This window comes from Neofelis nebulosa, chromosome 13 (assembly GCF_028018385.1).
Source record: "Neofelis nebulosa isolate mNeoNeb1 chromosome 13, mNeoNeb1.pri, whole genome shotgun sequence".
In the NCBI taxonomy this organism is placed as follows: Eukaryota; Metazoa; Chordata; class Mammalia; order Carnivora; family Felidae; genus Neofelis; species Neofelis nebulosa.
Window position 1 is genome coordinate 91,792,837 of NC_080794.1, and position 17,209 is coordinate 91,810,045.

The 17,209-nt window shown below is 57.3% G+C and overlaps 1 protein-coding gene across 5 annotated transcripts in view; it reads left to right on the forward strand.

Moving 5' to 3' along the window:
- INPP5A (inositol polyphosphate-5-phosphatase A) overlaps nucleotides 1-17,209 on the forward strand; it is a 174,425-nt gene that overhangs the window by 100,958 nt on the left and 56,258 nt on the right. For all 5 annotated transcript variants that reach the window (XM_058698209.1, XM_058698206.1, XM_058698207.1 and 2 more), the window contains 2 exons: nucleotides 4,827-4,890; nucleotides 14,557-14,660. In XM_058698209.1, coding sequence (XP_058554192.1) covers nucleotides 4,827-4,890; nucleotides 14,557-14,660 — 168 coding nt within the window. The remainder of the gene's footprint in view (nucleotides 1-4,826; nucleotides 4,891-14,556; nucleotides 14,661-17,209) is intronic.

Consider the following 17,209-nt stretch of genomic DNA (forward strand, 5'->3'; position numbering starts at 1 on the left):
AAAACGCTTTAGTTATAGAAACAACATAATGTGCCATCCTGGGGGAGCAGAGACCCGCCAAAGCCCACGTAACTTTTGATAAGTGCCGTCACCCTTCCCCGTGGTGGGATTTCCCGAGCTGTGCTGTGCTGGGATCCCGCCCTGTGCGCCCCTGCCCCAGTGCAGACCCCACAGCTGGCTTCCCGGCCCTTTCCCCCTCCCTCACCGACCTGTCCCCTGGGAGAAGTGCTTGAGTCCTTGTGACTCCCAGGGGGCTGTCGGGACTTGGCCGCCGTCACCCCGGGGGTCACTCTCCAGGCGCTCTTCCGTAGTGTCTGCAGAAGAAGAGAGTGTCCCCCTGTGCTCTCGCCGCTGTCGATCTGGCGGCAGGAATGTTCTCTGTTTCATGGAAAAGCGAGCCGGAAGCTGCAGGCCTGCAGGTTAATGATGTGTACTTTGGCTGCTAACCTAATTGCCGGAATGATAAATTACCGGCCGTCTGATTTGTTTGCAAATAAAAAGTGATGGAGGCCTTTGTAAGAGTCGCTTTGTGTTCTCTCCTGGTCGGCTTCTGCCCAGGCCCGAGGCAGCCCCACCGGGAAAGTGGGAGCACTCGACACGGAAAGTGGGAGCACTCGGCAGCTACGGGCCCTCTTGAGGCCGCTCGGTGGCTGCAGTGCCCTGGTGCTTTCTGACCGGATGTGGGGAGGCCGGCTGCTCTGGTCGCGGCCCTGAGTCTGCTGTGCTGGTGGGGGGGTGGGGTGGGGGGTGGGGTGGGGTTCCCGCCCTCACAGTTCAGCTCCAGCTGGGACCATTCATCACATCAGCAGACTCCAGTTGAGCTGAGAACTGGCTTTGTGGCGCGTGCACCTGCACCCCGAGTCGGCCGCTGAGCCGTGGGCCGCGATTCACACGAATGCCCAGGTGGACAGCCACCGGGAGACACGTCCCCTGCCACGTTCCACCGAGCACGGGAGCTGGGGTCTCCTGCGCAGCCACACCTGCCCTGCGCGGCAGAGCCCCGGGGACCGGGCTTTCCAGGCTCTGCCCCGGCACCATCAGGCCGCACCTGGAGGCCGTCCCCACCCCGTCCAGGGCGCCCACCTTTCGCTTGCTGTTCTGGCAGAAATACAGCATCGACTGGACTGTGTCTCACTAATGGAGAATTAATAGGCACCCTTGACAGTCAGGTTTATAAATATGTAAAAAGTATTTTAATTGTTTTTAGTAAAACAGGCAAGGAGTCAATATTCTCCGACATGACAAGCACAGTGCTGACAGGTGCTGTGGGCAGAAGGCCCGCCGGGCGCGGGGCCTCCCCCCCGTTGGCAGGCCCGGGCGCGCTCTGTCCTGATGTCGTCGTGTCCTGTGATAGATGCGTGCCCTGAACCGTATTGATAGAGTAGGTCAAACGTTGAAAAAGTTAGCTTGAACTTTGACTTTAAATATTCATTAGAGCTAATTATGGATTTTCTGACTCCATGAATTACAGTTTCTATGCCTGTGTTGGCCGTTTATTTTCCATTTATTTATTGTAAACTTCATAACATTGTATTGGCTTTATCACATTCAACAAGGTCATAGTTAAATGTTTGCCGTGACCTTGGTGGGCTTACGCTTTTCAGAGGGCTCTTTCCTGGGTCAAGGGAGGCACAGCTGTCAAGGGCTGATGCGGTGCCACAGCGAGGGAGGCTCCCCCAGGGATGCAGGCCTGCTCACGTGCTCCCTAGGGCCGCGCGCTGCCCGTGGTCCTGTCGTCCCTCCTGCCTGGAGGGGCCTTCGCCTGACTCGTCAAAAGAGAAGACTGGGTTGGCTGTCCTCGGGCGCGTGCACGACGGTGCCTCAGCTCCTCCTGTGAGCGGACCCGGGGCGGGTGCCTGACGGGGTGGGGGCAGGCGGGCAGTCCGCCCGGTTGCCGCGTGTGGCGAGCCCCTCGGCCCCGAGTCCCCGGCCGGCCCCTGGCCGGATGTGCTCGCAGCCTCGAGAGGATCTTCCCAATCGGGACGAGGCCTCCGCTCTGCGTTTCTGGCAAGTCTGCGCACGTCTGGCCTCCGGCGAGCGGCCTGCTGTGCCCTGGGGAGGAGCCCGAAGCCTGGCACTCCCCTGCTCCCACCCACTCTGCTTGCCAGGCTGCCATGTCCGTCCCTGTGGCTCCTCAGGCAGTGACCACTGGAGCGGTTCAGAAGGTCCCCAGGGTCGCCTGCACTTCCGGAAGTGTCCGCATTTTGTCTTCGGGTCACGTCGGGGAGGCTTGTGAGGCAGCTCCGGGCTCGGACTGGAGGACGGTGTCATCTCTCTGCTCTTGGACTCCTGGGCCGAAGGAGACCGCCAGCCCCCAGGACTGGGCCTGGGGCAGGGCCACGCACGAGGCACAGCCGGGCCCCCTGCAGGGCGCCTGGCGTGGTGCCTGCAGCCTCTGTGGGCGGGCCCGTGCTGTGGTTATGAACCCAGGTGTCCCTCGCGGAGTCGGCAACGGCATCGAGGACCAGGGGCAGGTGTGCCCTTTGACCCAGCCTGACAGAGGCCGTGGTCGTAGCGTCTTCCCTGGGGGAAGGCCTGAGGACAGCCAGCATTGGCGGGAGGGCTTGGAACATAGTGCCCCAGGATGTGGAAACCCCCAGGAACTGGAATTCCAAGGCTGCTGAAGTGCGGTGGGGGGATGCTGGGGTCAGGGCATGTGGGGTTTGCACGTGTGCCCGGCAAATGTAACCCCCTGCCCCCACACTAACTGCTGACCCGGGCAGGGTCCTGCCCACGGATCCTCGGGAGGGCACGTGGGAGCCAGCAGGCGCCCCCCCGCCCCCCGAGTTTGGGGGCCACGGAGAGCCCTGCAGCAGGCTGTCACCCAGATGAGAGGGTGACGAGTGCTGCCTGCACCGCGCCCTCCCCCTCCCCCTCTGCACCCACCAGGCGGCCCTTCAGTGTGGAAGGCACCCCTCCGAGCTCCAGGCTGGACTGGCTGGGGGGAAGGGAGCGGATAAAGGATTTGTAGGCAGTTTGGGAACTTTAATCTGGGCTTGATAGTGTTGATCTGTGGCATCGCTGCCCCTTTTCTGCAGAGATAACACTTTGTGGTCATAAGAAGATTCTTACAAGGGACCCGCGCCGCAGTGTTCAGGATGCAGGGTCGTAGGGTCAGCAGCAGCTGCTTTTGGGTGGTTTGGCCACATGTGCATGCACGTGTGTACGTGTGTCCACGTGTGTGTGTGTGCCCCTGTGCATGTGTGTGCGTGTGTGCCCGCGTGTGCTGTATGTACCCACCCATGTATGTGTGCGTGTGTGCTGGGTGTTCGTATGTGTGCCCATGCGTGTATGTACTTGTGTGTATGCCCGTGTGTGTGTGTGTGTGTGTGTACACACAAGAAGACAGGGTGTATGTGGCAGGTGCCGGCAGTTGGGAATCTGGCTGAGGGACACCTGTGTCACTGTCCTGCTGGTTCAGCCTTCTGCACACCAGCCCTTCTCTGTCTGCCCGACCCTCCCCCGGCTCTTCCCCTCACCCTTCGGGACTGAGCTGCAGGGTGAAAAGTAGAACCCCACTTTTCCCTTCCAGCGAGGCCCTGCCTGCTGCGGCCTGACCGCCTTTGGCTGCAGCCAGGTGTCCCTGCTCGGCCGGCGCCCGTGTGCCGCCCCCCGCCGGCCCCTCAGCCTGGCACCCACGCCCCCGCCTCTCACTCGGTTCAGTCTCGGGGCAGACGGCCCTGCTGGGCTCTTTTCCCTGCTTGATCTTGTGCCGTGAGCGGTGGACTCTAGGAGGACGGGGCTCGTCTGTGGAAGTCAGAGTAGTAAAGGTGCGATGTACAGCCGGTGAAACACACCCTTCCTAGGGTCCAGTGCGGTGGGTTTGGGCAAAGCATAGTTTTGTAGCTGTAATCTAGTCGTAGAGCAGTTTTATCGCCTGGAAGTCTCCCCGGCCCCTTGTTCAGGTGGCCACGTTTTGCAAAACCATAAAATACATATCCATGCACACATGCACATCTGCATCTGTATCTACCTGAATACACACGTGTGCACATATGTGCACATGTGCAATGACACATATCCGCATGTGTGTGCACAGATACACACATGCGTGTGCACATGCATACGTTCACACACACATGCATATACATGCGTGCATACGCATCTACACATAGACACGTACACACACAAACACCTGCTGCGTGCACATTTACACGTGTCCACAGGTGTGTGTGCATTTCAACGTATATGCACGCACACATACACACGTTATTCCTGCTCGCACACATATGCACATAAGCATATATATGCGTGCACAGACACGTTTAGGAAATAACCAAGTCAAGTTCGAATTTTAGACAACCAGCAAATAATGTTAGTGTCAGGTGTGCTGTGCGAGCCTCCCTTGCCCGTCATCCCACCCCCAGCCTGGCCTCTGTGGCTTCGCCTCCTTCCCAAGCGTGGGGAGCAGGACCGACCCCGATGCCCAGAACAGTCAGCCCCTGGCGGGCAGGGGCCCGGCAGCTCTGGGGGGAATGGTGTTGCAGCCCCACGTGGAGGAGGAGGGGAGGAGGGCAAGGAGCAGGGCGGGCAGAGGAGGGGTGTGGAGTGCAGCCGATGGGGGGCAGGCAGGTGCCCGAGGCCGGGGGCGGGTGCCCGAGCCCTTCCCGCTGGACCCTGGCACTCACAGCAGAGGCGAGACCGCGCCGGAGTGCGCACCCCTGTGCCTCAGACGTGGCTGACATCTCCTCCCCGTGACCGTGATTAAGTCCGGATGAGTTAACTTTTGTTTCTGGTCCAAAAGAGCTTTTTGTGCGTCACTTAACAACGCTTTCAAATGGTTCCCGGTGCTGGTCATTCACTTGACTTCTCTTTTTGCTCTGCAGGCACTAGGAAGCTTTTATTTTCTTCATGAATCCTTAAAAAACATCTACCAGTTTGACTTTAAAGGTAAGACTCTTCTGGGATCTCTGGCAGGGCTCACCCCACCCCGTGTCCCTGTGGGAGGCTCACAGCCACGAACCAGGGACCTCACAGGGACACCTGACTTTCTGGCCCCTCTGAGGTCCAGGCGGCCGGCCTGCCCCAGACCCCAGCCCTGCCCATCCCCCTGCTGGGCAGGGCCCGTAGGTGACACTGGCTTTCCTGCAGCACAGTCGAGAGGAGAAGGGAATGGTCTTGTGTCTGTGTCCGTATCAAGTGGGAGAAAGTGGAGAACGGCAGGAGAGTGTGCTGTCTTTAAAGAGAAGGACGAGCGCTGATGTTTTGGTGGAGTGAAAAATGCCTGTGCTTCTGGGCCAACACCGTGCGCTGAGTGGGGGAGGAGACGTGCCTCCTGAAGACACAGCCTTTGTCTCTGTGGCTCAGCACGTGTGAGCCGTCCCCCCGACCTGGGCGGCCCCAGCGTCTGCCCTGCTCGGCTGGGGTGCTGTGCGCCTGCCTTGTTGGGCACTGTCCCTTCATGCCACCTGTGAGTCCTCTGGCTCCACAATGCTCTTGAGCCAGATCACATTAATTTGAGATGTCACTGGAGTTGTGATAACTATGGAGAGCGACTAATTACGTCAGTTTGTCCAGATTCATTATCTTTGCTCACTCACGAGACAGATCACCTCTCAGGAAAGTGAGAAGCAGGGCCTTCTCTAAATTGCTTGAGTAGTGATTTCATCGATGTTAAGAACAGGATTCTAGCCAGCAGGACTATTTTTCACCGGCCCTGTTGCCTGAGGATTCTTCACACGGTTTTCTAAACACAAGCACCTGCCTTTTCCCACTGGGGAAGCCACGCAGACCTGGTGAGAGACGGGCCGGAGGCCACCGTCCCCCGAACTTGATAGACCGTGGACACCACTGTGTCGCGTTGTCAAGGAGCGGGGCCATGGGCGAGAGTGCACAGAGGGGAGGTGTTCAGACACAGCGCGCTCAGGCGGGGCTGGAAGCAGAACGGGTTACACTTCTACTAAGCCTGTGCGTCAAGCTCAAACATGTCGCTGATCTATTTAACTTTTCCTTTTTTTTTTTTTTTTGAGTGACCATCTGCATACATATTTTATTGCTAAATCAGATGGGTCAAAACTGCCTGGCTGGCCCGTGGTTTATTCAAAACCATCCATTAGGTACGTGTACGCGTGACCCCAGCAGACCTTCCCCGAGGGCCCCCATGTCGTCAGTGACAAGGGCCGAGATGGTGGCAGTGGCCATGCCCTGAGCACGTCTGTGGCGGGAGGCTGCGGGGACCCTGGGGACGCGGCGGTGGCCCAGCGTGGCTGTGCCACTGCTGCCGCTCCGAGCAGGTGCTGGTCTCAGAGGAGTGGGGCGGGCCGCCGCCCTGCACTGTGGCCCTGGCTCTCGAAGGTTCACTCTTACACCTTGAGTCAAGTTACAGCAAACGTAGAAATTGTGAGAAGTTTGAATGAACTTTTTAAGAATAGCCTGTATCTTCACAAACGAGCAGTTAGAAATCCGAGGACGCCCTGAAGCCGTGGGTGGGAAGGATGATAGGGACGTCACTTTCTGGTCCGGCACCTGCGAGCACGGGTGGCACTTCGCGGACCCAAGAGGGCGTGTCTCTGAGATCCTGCAGCAAAGCCAGGCCGCCGGGCCGGTGCCGCCTCCGGACCGGAGGGCCGGGCGGGCGGACCGGGACCCCGGAGCCGGCAGGGGGCGGCTGACGGGGTGGAAAGCCGGAGGCTCCAGGATGGGGGCTTGGGAGAGAAGAGCCCGTGGGGGCCCGGCCTCGGAGCCCCCCCACTTCAGTGAGCTTTGCCTGCAGGAGCCCCACCGTGTTGTCTTGGTGAAGATCAGAGAAAAACCCCCTGGTGCTGCTGGGGGGGGGGGGGGGCGGGAGGAGCTGTTTGGAAGTGTGTCTGGACACTGGGTTCTTCCCGAGAGGACTGCCGTCCCCAGAGCAGCCCCACCGGCCTGGTGGAGGGAGGTGGCCTCGCTGCGGGGCCCGAGGGGCCGCGGTGCTAGGAAGCGTGTGCCGAGGTTGCAGCCAGGGCTCACGCTGGCTGAAGGACCGAGGCGGGGTCATGGGGCTGCGGGACAGTGTCCCTGCACCCAGCCGCGGCGCCCGTCACCGCGACGCGGTGTGGCGGAGGCCTGCAGCGTGTCCCCGGCAAGAGCACAGAGACGACAGGGGAGCCACAACGGGACGCGGGAGGAGGGCTCAGCCCCTGAGCCCTCGCGGGAAACACAGCCCGGCTCCTCGCCGGATCAGCACAACGCCTCGCGTGGAAGGCCCGTCTGCTCAGTTCCTTTTCCCAATTATTCACGTTTCGCCCTCCACCCAAAGCCAGAAACTGAGCTGACAGACAGGAGGTCCGGCGTGCAGAGAGCAGGCTCGCGTCGGAGCCAGACCGGGGTGTGGCTCCGTGTGGAGCTGTCCGACCCGGAAGTGTGGATGGCTGCGGTTCACACGCCGGTGGCGCCCGTGGCAGAACGGACGGCGTGCGCGCAGATGGCCGCGCGAGTCAAGACGGAAACCACGAATCCACGGGAACAGCTCAGAATGAAGGACGCCATAACAGAAACGCACCAGGCCTTTGCCAGGCTCGTCGGCCCGGACACGGCTGTAGACAGAGCCAGCCGGCCAGAAGAGCGTGGTAGAAAACCTTCCAAACTGAAAAGTGGGAGAAAAACACAACACGAAAGCAGAGCGAGATGTGCGAGCGCCGTGGGACGCGTGCACTGAGGGACGGCGGCGGGGAAAGGAACAGAGGAAATATTTGACGTAACGGCCCAGGATTTTACACAGCTGATAATGGACACCAAGCGGCAGATCCAGAGAGCTCTAGGTGACCGAGCAGGCTAAGCACCCGAAATCCGTCCCCGAGCGTGTCCTTCTGAAGCCACAGAAAGCCGGAGATGACGGGAAGACGTTGAAAGAATCAGGGGTGGGTAGGGGTGACCTAGAAAGGAGCGAGGACAAGATTTGCATTGGACTTCTTTCCGGAAACCGCGAAGCAAGTAGAGCAGTGTGAAATATTTTTATCGTCGGAAGGAAAAAATCTAGAATTCTGTGGCTAGCAAAATTATCCTTCAAAGTTTAAAGAAAAATAGACTTTCCCAAACCCAAGCCGAGGGACTTCGTCTCCAGCAGACCTGCCTTATAAAAAAATGTTAACAGTTATTTGATAAAAGAAAAACGGTGCCTGCAGATCCACACGAAGGGGGCAGAGCGCGAGAGAGGAGTAAAAGGGGGTGACGTTGTATTTGTTGTTATCCTTAGTCTGGCAGAGAACTTTTGTGCAGAGCGCCAACAGCAGCAACGTTCTGGGTGACTCTGCGGCTTACGGACAAGGGATGAGTAGCAGTGCCGTCGGGAGGGGTGGGCACAGGCCCGGCTCTGTCACGGGGAACGCGGGCTCTCTGTGAAGGGATACGAGCCTCCGTGAAAGCAGACCCGGCCCAGCTGTAAGTGTGTATCGCGAACTGTGGCAACTGAAAACTTTCAAAATGAAATACGGTGGACCTGCTGACAGAAGAGAGAGAGTGGAATCGGATGAAACGCTCGATTAAACCAAAGAAGGCAGGAAGCGGGAGAGACGAGAAAGACAGGAAACGAAGGCAACAGATGGAAAAGCTACCGGCACCGAGTGTCCTCCTATGTCCAGAATGTCCTTAGATGTTAGTAGTGCCAACGCACCAATTACAAGACAGAAACCGTCAGAGTGGTTAACAAGATGATACCCAAGCGCGTGTTGTCTGCCAGGAACCCGCGTAAGATGCGTACACACACGCGGATTTAAAGGAGAGAGACGGAGAGAGCGCGATGGCACTGACACTGGCCAGGAAGAGCACTGGGCCAGCGGTCTTAATCTCAGACACCGCAGACTTCAGAGCAGGGAGAGTCACTGGGGATAAACAAAGCCATTTACCGCCTAACGAAAAAGGGGTCAATTCTTTAAGAAGACATAACAGTTCTTAACGTGGACGCACCTAACAACAGACCGTCGCCACACCAGAGGCAAAAGCTGACAGAACGTCAAGGAGAAATGGATGAATCCACAGTTAGAGTTGAGGCCTCCAGTGCCCCCCACCGGAGACGGACAGACCCGGCAAGGCAGAGAAGTGGTAAGGGCATAGTCCAACTCAACAGCACCATCAATCACCTGGGTCTGATGGACACCTATAGAATATTCTATCCGACAACAGCAGAACGTACATTCTTCTCAAGTTCACCTGGAACATTCACCAGGATAGGCCACATTCTGGGCCATAAAACACTCCTGGGCAAATTTAAAAGAACAGAAATCACACAAAGTATACTCTTGGGCCACGGTGGAATTTAACTGGAAATTAATAACAGAAAGGTGGCCGGAAACTCCCAAAATACGTGTGTCGAAAGTTCAGAACCGACAGAAGTAAAGCCAGGGAATCACTGAGGTAATAATTAGCCAAAGTTGGCGGTGCACGTCAGCAAGACCGTGTGCAAACCCGAGCACTCAGACCGAGACGTGGAGGGAGGCTCCGGGGTGTGTCGTGAAACTGCAGCCTACACGGTGTGCGGGCAGTGACTGCTCCTTCTTCCCCGTGATTGGTTGTAAGAATTCTCGTAAGTAATGGGGAATCGCTTAGTGGTTACCTCCTGTCAACCTTTGGAAATGGTTTGAGGGTTGCTTATGATTTTCAGAGGCATAAGTAAGAAATGAGCCAGTTTAAGTTAGTCTTGCAAAATAAAAATAAGCTAATTTCAGCTTTGTTTGTATGATTAAATTGGCTTTATGTGCTCAGGGGATTTTAAAGGCTGGTCACCGTATTTTATTTTAACGCTCAGATGTTAAAGAACACGCTTATGACTGATACGTGGGTCACAGAATAAATCTCAAGAAAAAGTTTTAAAGTATTTTGAGTTGAATGAAAATGAAATACAGCTGATCAAAATTTGTGGGCTACAGTGAAAGCCAGGCGTCGGTGGCATCAGATGTGCAGAGAAGAGGTGAGACCTGAAGTCAATAATCGAAGCTGCTGCCTTAGGAAGCTAGGAGAAGAGCAAAATAAATCCAAATCATAAGAAGAGAAATAATAAAAACTAGAACATAAATCAATGAAATTGAAAACAGGAACTCAATAGAGAAAATTAACAAAACCCAGAGCTGATTCTTTGAAAAGATCAATAAAATTGATATACCTCTAGTCAGGCTAACCAAGAAAAAAGAAAACACCATTTACTAATATTAGAAATGAGACAGGGGTCATCACCACTGACAGTGTGGACACTAAAAGGATAATAAAGGTATATTGGGAATTGGCCTATAAATTTGATAATTTAGATGGTCCAGTTCCTTGAGAGATACACCCTACCAAAACTCATAAATGGAAGACTGGATAATCTGAATAGGCCTTTATCTATTAAGGAAATTGAATCAATAATTAATAACCTTCAAGAAAGAAAGCACCAGGCCCAGATGGTTTCACTGTGAATTCTACCAAGCATCGAAGGAAGACATCACACCCGTTCTCTACAGTCTCTCCCAGAAAGGAGAAGCAGAGGGAAAACTTTTCTGACTCGTTCTGCGAGGCCAACCTTGCCTAATCCCCAAACCAAATAAAGACGTCATAGAAAAGGAAACCCGTAGGCCAGTGTCTCTCATGAACATACAATGCGAAACTCTTCAGCATAATACTAACAATTTGAATTCAACAGTGTGTAGGAAGGATTCCACACCATGGCAGATGGAGATTTTTTCCAGGTGTGCAAGACTGGTTCTACGTTTGAAACTCCGTTAATGTCATACGTCGTATCAACAAGCTAAAGAAGAAACTCACGTGTCAGTGGATGCAGAAAAGGTCTTTGACTAAACCTGACACCTCTTCATAATAAAAACTCTCAGCAAACTAGGCACAGGAAAGAACTACTTGGTAAAGAACAGCTACAGAAACCTACCTCCACATAACATGTAATAGACACTTAGATGCTCTTGCGCTTAGAATCCGGAGCGAGGCAAGGATGTCCACTCATCATTTCTCTTCAACATCGTACTGGGAATCTTGGCGGTTCAGCAAGGCAAGAAGAAATAAGAGGCTTATTGATGGGAGTCGGGGTCAAGGAATAAAGCGGCCTTAGTTCTCAGATGACATGATTATGTAGAAAATCTGAAAGAATCCTCAACAACAAAAACTGGTACCAATGAGCAAGGTTACAGGATACATGGTTAATATACAAAGTCAATGGCTTTTTTATACCGACAGTGAATGGGCGGAATTTGAAATTAAAAACAAAATACCACTTACATTAGCGCACACACGCACAAGACATACTTAGGAATAAATCTAGCAAAATATGTATAAGATTCATACGAGGAAGGGACACCTGGGTGGCTCAGTCGGTTGGGCGTCCGACTTCAGTTCAGGTCACGATCTCACGGTTCATGAGTTCGAGCCCCACGTCGGGCTCTGGGCTGAGAGCTCAGAGCCCACGGGGATCCTCTGTCCTCCTCTCTCTCTGCCTCTCCCCCACGTGTGCGTGCTGTCTCCCTATCAAAAATAAGTAAACGTTAAAAGATCAATATGAGGAAAAGTACAAAACTCTGTTGAAAGAAACCCAAAAGGATCCAAATAAGGGGAGCAGTAGCCCACGGTCACCGACAGGAAGATTCAGTATTGTCAATATATTGGCTCTTCCCAGCTTGATTGATCCATGGATTCAGTGCAATCTTCATCAAAACTCCAGCAGGTTACCTTGTAGGCCTCAACAAATTGAGTCTCACATTTATAGGGAAGAGACAAAAAACCCAGAAGAGCCAACCCCATATTGAAGGAGGAAAACAAGGTTGCAGGACTGATGCTACCCGACCTGAAGACTCACGGAAAGCTACGGTAATCAAGATGGCGAGGGGTTGGCGGAACGGTAGACGGATGGGTCGGTGGATCAGAGAAAAAGACCCACGTAAATATAGGTGACTGACACCTGACAAAGCAGCGAAGGTAACACGGCGGAGCAGAGATGGTGTTGGAACCGCTGGGCGTCCACGTGCAAAATAGCGAATCCACTCCCAGACCTTACACCTCCCCGAAAGTGAACCGAAAGCGGGTCACGGAACTAAGTTAAAGGATGAAAGTATAAAATGCCCAGAAGATAACACAGAAACCGCAGGTGACTTTGGGCTTGGTGATGACTCTGAAATACAGCTCCACAACCCATGAAGAAAATTGGTAAGTTGGACTTTGTTAAAATTAGAAATTTCTGCTCTGTGAAAGAGCTGTTGAGGGAGTGGAAAGAGAAGCCACGGACGGGGGAAGCTGTTTGCAAAAGACACAGCTGGTAGTCCACGGTATGCTCCGAACTCTTAAAACTCAACCATTAGAGACAAGTCCAATGAAAAGATGAGCCAAACATGTCAACATACCTCTCACTCAAGAAGATGTACAGACGACAGATGAAAATAGGAGCACACGCCCCGCATCGTGTGTGAGGAGACAGCACCATGCACCTGTTCGCACGGCCAGAGTCCAGAGCACCGACCGCCCGGCGTGCCGGGGAGGCGTAGAGCAGCAGGACCCTCACCCCTGGCCACTGGGGGTGCGACACGGTGCAGCCACTGTGGAGGACAGCTCGGTGGTTTCTTATGAACTAAACACAGGCTTACCGTGGAGTCCAGCGATCCCACTCGGCATGGTACCCAGAGGAGTTGGAATTTTATGTCCGTACAAAAACCTACGCAGAAGTATTTATAACGTCTTTATTCATAATTACCCCAAACCAGAAGGAACCAGAATATGTCCTTTCTGGGTGAATGCATAAGTAGACTGTGGAATATTTCAAACGGTGGAATGTTACACAGCAATAAAATGGAGCCACAAAAATACAGAGAAGAGCCTTAAATGTGTGTTTTTCTGAGTGAAGAAGCCTGTGGGGAAAGGCTCCAGCAAGATGATGTTTCTGGAAAGGCAGAAGGAGGGTATAAGCAGCCAGTGTTGCAGGGGCTGGCGGGGGGGGGGGGGGGGGGCGGCAGGGGGCCGGGCCAGTGCCCGGCACTTCCGGACCGTGGGAAGGTAGGTGTGATACTGCAGTGCTGGGCGTGTGGCACCGTGCCTTTGTCAAAACCCCGGGCACGCCCGGCACGGACCGTGAGCCCCGGTGCCAGGCCGGGCGCCCCTGCTGAACCAGTGCCGCGTGTCGGCAGCGGGACGGGCGGCAGTGGGCGAGGTGGTGTTTCTTGTTCGGGTGTTTATAGTTCTAAAACTGCTCTAAACGCTGAAGTCTATTTTTTAACAAAGAACGAACTCCTTTCTCTCCACCTCTCCCGAGCTCTTCCTTTTTCCTCAAAGGCAACGAGGGTTTTCATCTGAAGCCAAATTGCCTTCCTGCCACGGCTTCTCCTCTTCGTCACTGACCTAAAACACCGCAGACTCAGTGCTGCCCCATCATCACACACTGCCGGGCGTCTGTTCTGGGGAGTCTGTCCTGGGGGCGTGCACCACCTGTGCTCAGGAGCTCTTGCCCCTGGCCACCTGTTGTCACGACTCAGGCTTGACCGCGAGGTGCCGACGGGCTAACGCAGAGCCCAGGGGTGAGGTGATGAGGGGAGATCGGGGGACCAACTTACCCTCCCCCACTAGTCACCTCAGCAGGTCGTGCCCATGTTTGGGAACAGGAACAGAGGGACAGAGGGTACAGTGAGCAGCTGTGTGCACCTGGGGATGGCTCCACACACTGCTGTGTCCTGAATTCCCCGAGTCCCCAGACATCTCGTCCTGTGTCCCTCTGGTGGGTCTTTAGATGAGTCTTTACCCTCCAGTGCTTTGCTTTGACCTGGGTGGGGTTCACGCTCCTCCAAACCCACAGTGGCCAGAGCTTTGTCCCACAACACTGCACACCTGTCTCCTTCCCGCCGCCCGCCCCCCGTGCTCACCTGTCTCCCTGCTGCTGTCCGCCCCTGTCAGGGGGTCCGTGGGGCACTTAGTGCTCCACTTGCTGCAGCGGTGAGCGCCGTGGGGCAGGGAGCATGAGCCCCCAGACACTGAGTGCACACCTCGTGATTTGTCGGAACTTCACCCCGGAGCCAGGCGTCCGGCCGGGCGGCAGCCATCGGGGCCCGCGTGCTGCCCGAGGTCCCTGCCCGCGGTCTTGTGGGGAAGCCAGCGGCCTCCACGGCCCCGGGCCGCTCGTGAGACTCCGGCGTGGGTGTGGGCCGTGCATCTGTGGAAGGAAGGGGTCCTGGGCCTCGACGTGAAAGGGCAGGGGCGTCAGCCCAGGCACGGGGTCTGGGGAGCCGCAGGCAGCGGGTGCAGAGCGCCCCGCGCCGTATCTGCTCTGTCTCACATAAAAACTGCTCTTCCCCGGACATGAGTGATGTTGGCTGGATGTGAGGAGGAAATCGATGTTATTAAATAAATTCGTGTTAAGGTATGAGTGAACGGCAATTCTGCAGCCGTCTTAAATATATTCACGGTTTTTACGGAGGATGCCAATTAGCCCTTGTAAATCTGCAGGCTGGAAGCTCTTAGGGGATAATGAAGTGGAGTGTCGGGTTCCGGGTCGTGGATGGCAATTTACGAGCCACTGGCGTCCCCAGACCGCGGGTCCCCTCCCGGGGGCCTCCCTCGCTCCCCACAGAGCTGCACTGCTCTGGTGGGGTGTAGTGATGAGGTCATTCTTGTGCTCTTTTCCAGCTAAGAAGTATAAGAAAGTCACTGGCAAAGAGATCTACTCGGACACACTGGAGAGCACGCCGATGCTGGAGAAGGAGAAGTTCCCGCAGGACTACTTCCCCGAGGTGTGTCACGGCCCGCCCGCCCCCCTCGCATGGTTCCCTCTCAGAGCGCACACCTCGCGGGAACACACGAGCACGTTTAGGGCCTGAAGCCGTCATATTTCGGGACGGGGATCCCTGTCTGGCTGCTGAGGGCTGCGGTGCACCGTCTCTCTGGGAGGGGCTGGCACCCATGTGGGTCCGTCCCGGTGTCTTAGGTGGGGGCTGAGAGAACCACCGTGTCTGTCCTTGCACGAACGCCACGTGTTCTGACCGTCGTTTCCAGGCACAAGCACCTTGACTACGAGATGTAGGAAAATAATAATCAGCTCACGTGGGGCTGGAGAGGCCAGGGGCCTCCCGGCAGGCACGAGGTGCGAGCACGTTGACGTGGCCAGCGGCGGTGCGGGGAGCCGGTGGCCAGACACGCAGGCCGTGTCCCGGCGCCCGAGTGCTGGCCCTCTGGCCATTTCCCAGGTCAGGCCTAGGGGGAGCAGCGAGCGAGAGGCACTGCGGAGAACTAGAGCTGAGGGAGCCCCCGCCCTGTGCCCTGGGGGTGCCTGCAGCCCAGAGCGTGGCTCGCGCACTGCTCGCGGTGAGCCGGGACGCGCCTCCGTCTCCACTGGGTTTAGCACGTTTCTGTGTGGCTGTGTTATTCGTGCGCAGTCGCTGCGGCCCAGGTAGGCTTGGGTTCTGCTAGTTTAGCAAATGGGAAGGCCAGCCTTCGAGAGTCTGCTGATCCTGCGTGACTCACAAGCTGACCCAGGCTCGCTCCCAGCGCCCTGCGGTCGTCGTTAAACCTCAACGGGACGTGGAGCGCGGGGGCGGGGCGTGGGGGCGGTGTTCTCGCCACACGGGAGGCCAGCTCGGCGCAAGAAGGATGGCCCCGCCGGGGCCCCTCTGCCTGAGGGCTGGCCACCATCCACGGAGACGCCCACCTGCACTGGAGCTGATATTCAGCAAGGCCACGACGGTATTAACTTGTCTGTGACCCGAGTGCAGGGTGAAGGATGGGTGTGCTTGTCATTCTGGGCAGGCTTCCTCATTCCTTGTCCCTGAGCCAAGGACGTGGTGTCGGGGGGCCGGCCCCTGTCCTGGCTGCCCAGCCCCCTCCGTCCCCTGCCCCTCTTGAGGTTGGAGCGTGGCCCGAAGGCTCTGGAAGCAGCTGAGGGGATCCGGACGACCCTCTCTGAACGTCGGCCAAGGGCTGCTGTCCCCTCGGAGATGCCAAGGGCCGCAGAGTCGGCTTCAGAGCCGAGCAGGGTCCCCGAGAGTGACCGCGGGCCCCGGGGGACACGGGCTGAGAGAGCTGGTGGCGGGGCCGACGGCAGGAGGACAGCAAGCCCTGACAGGTGCCGGGGTGGTTTGGGAGCAGGTGTCCTGGCCGCCGTCTCCTCAGGCTGCCTCTCCCGCTATTTCCATCAGCCAGGTGACTGTGCCGGAGACCCGGGGTCGCCCGTCTCCGTCCTTAGCCCAGCTGGGACGCTCACCTGCGCCTGCTGAGCTTGTGGCCCAGAGGGAGGGTTCCCCCACAGGGCGTGGACGGGGGGGGGGGGGGCAGGACTCTGGGGGGGCCAGCGGAGGGGGGGGTGTCTGCAGCATCCACCTGCCCGAAGGCTGTGAACCGGCGCTTGCTGAGGAGCGAGTGGCCCGCGGTGCCCCAGCCTCCGCGGGGACGTGCTGAGCGGCGCCACTATGTGCGTGTGGGTGGGCCGGGGAGGGGGGGGGGGGGACCCGGCTGTGCCCCACGCTGTTGGGGGCTTGGTGTCGGCCGATCGCCCCATGTGAGCCAGACACCCTGCGTGCAGCACGCACCTCCCAGGTCCCTCTCCCTCCTGCCGCGGGGCCCTCTGGTGGCACCCCTGCCCTCGTCTCGTCCCTGGAGCCCCTGGAGTCTGTCGGCTGTGCGCTGTGATGTTCCCAGAGAAGAGGCCCACGTGGTGGTCTCGGCATCCCTCTGGGTGCCAGGAGGGGAGGGCACGGCAGTGCCCCGTGCACGACGCCCTACGGAGGAGGCAGGCCCCTGCTGAGCCCTTGGCCCTGAACCTCTGTCCCCGCAGGATGGTGGGCCTCCTTCCGAGGGGCTCCCTGCTCCCCGACCCTCAGGCTCTCTTCCGGCCCAGCTCTGTGAAGGCCAGCCCCCCAGACCCCAGCCCGTGTGGGGGCCCTGCGGCCTGGCCCCGATCCCAACCCTTCCCTCCACGGGCCCCGGCCATGCAGGTGGGTCAGCATGAAGTCTGGGGCTTTACTCCAGCGGCGATGTCCCGCCTCCTGCACACCCCTTGGAGGGCAGACACCGCCGACGGCCCCGGGGCCTGTGGCCAGTGCGCGGCCCCCTCTGAGGTGCTGGTGTGGCTTCGTGGGGACAGATAGCCAGCAGCTGCGTCTGTCCTGGGGGAGCAGTGGGGGTCCAGGCCCCAGCCCCCAGGTGACCGCTGTCCCATCCACGGGCAGAGGGGAAGGATTTCTGGAAGGAGAAATGGGGCGTCGTCAGGCAGACCCCGGTCTCTCAACTGGAGACGGCGGTGTCCCTGGGCTCCCTGCGGTCGCCATCCTTGTTCTGTCCCACGTGC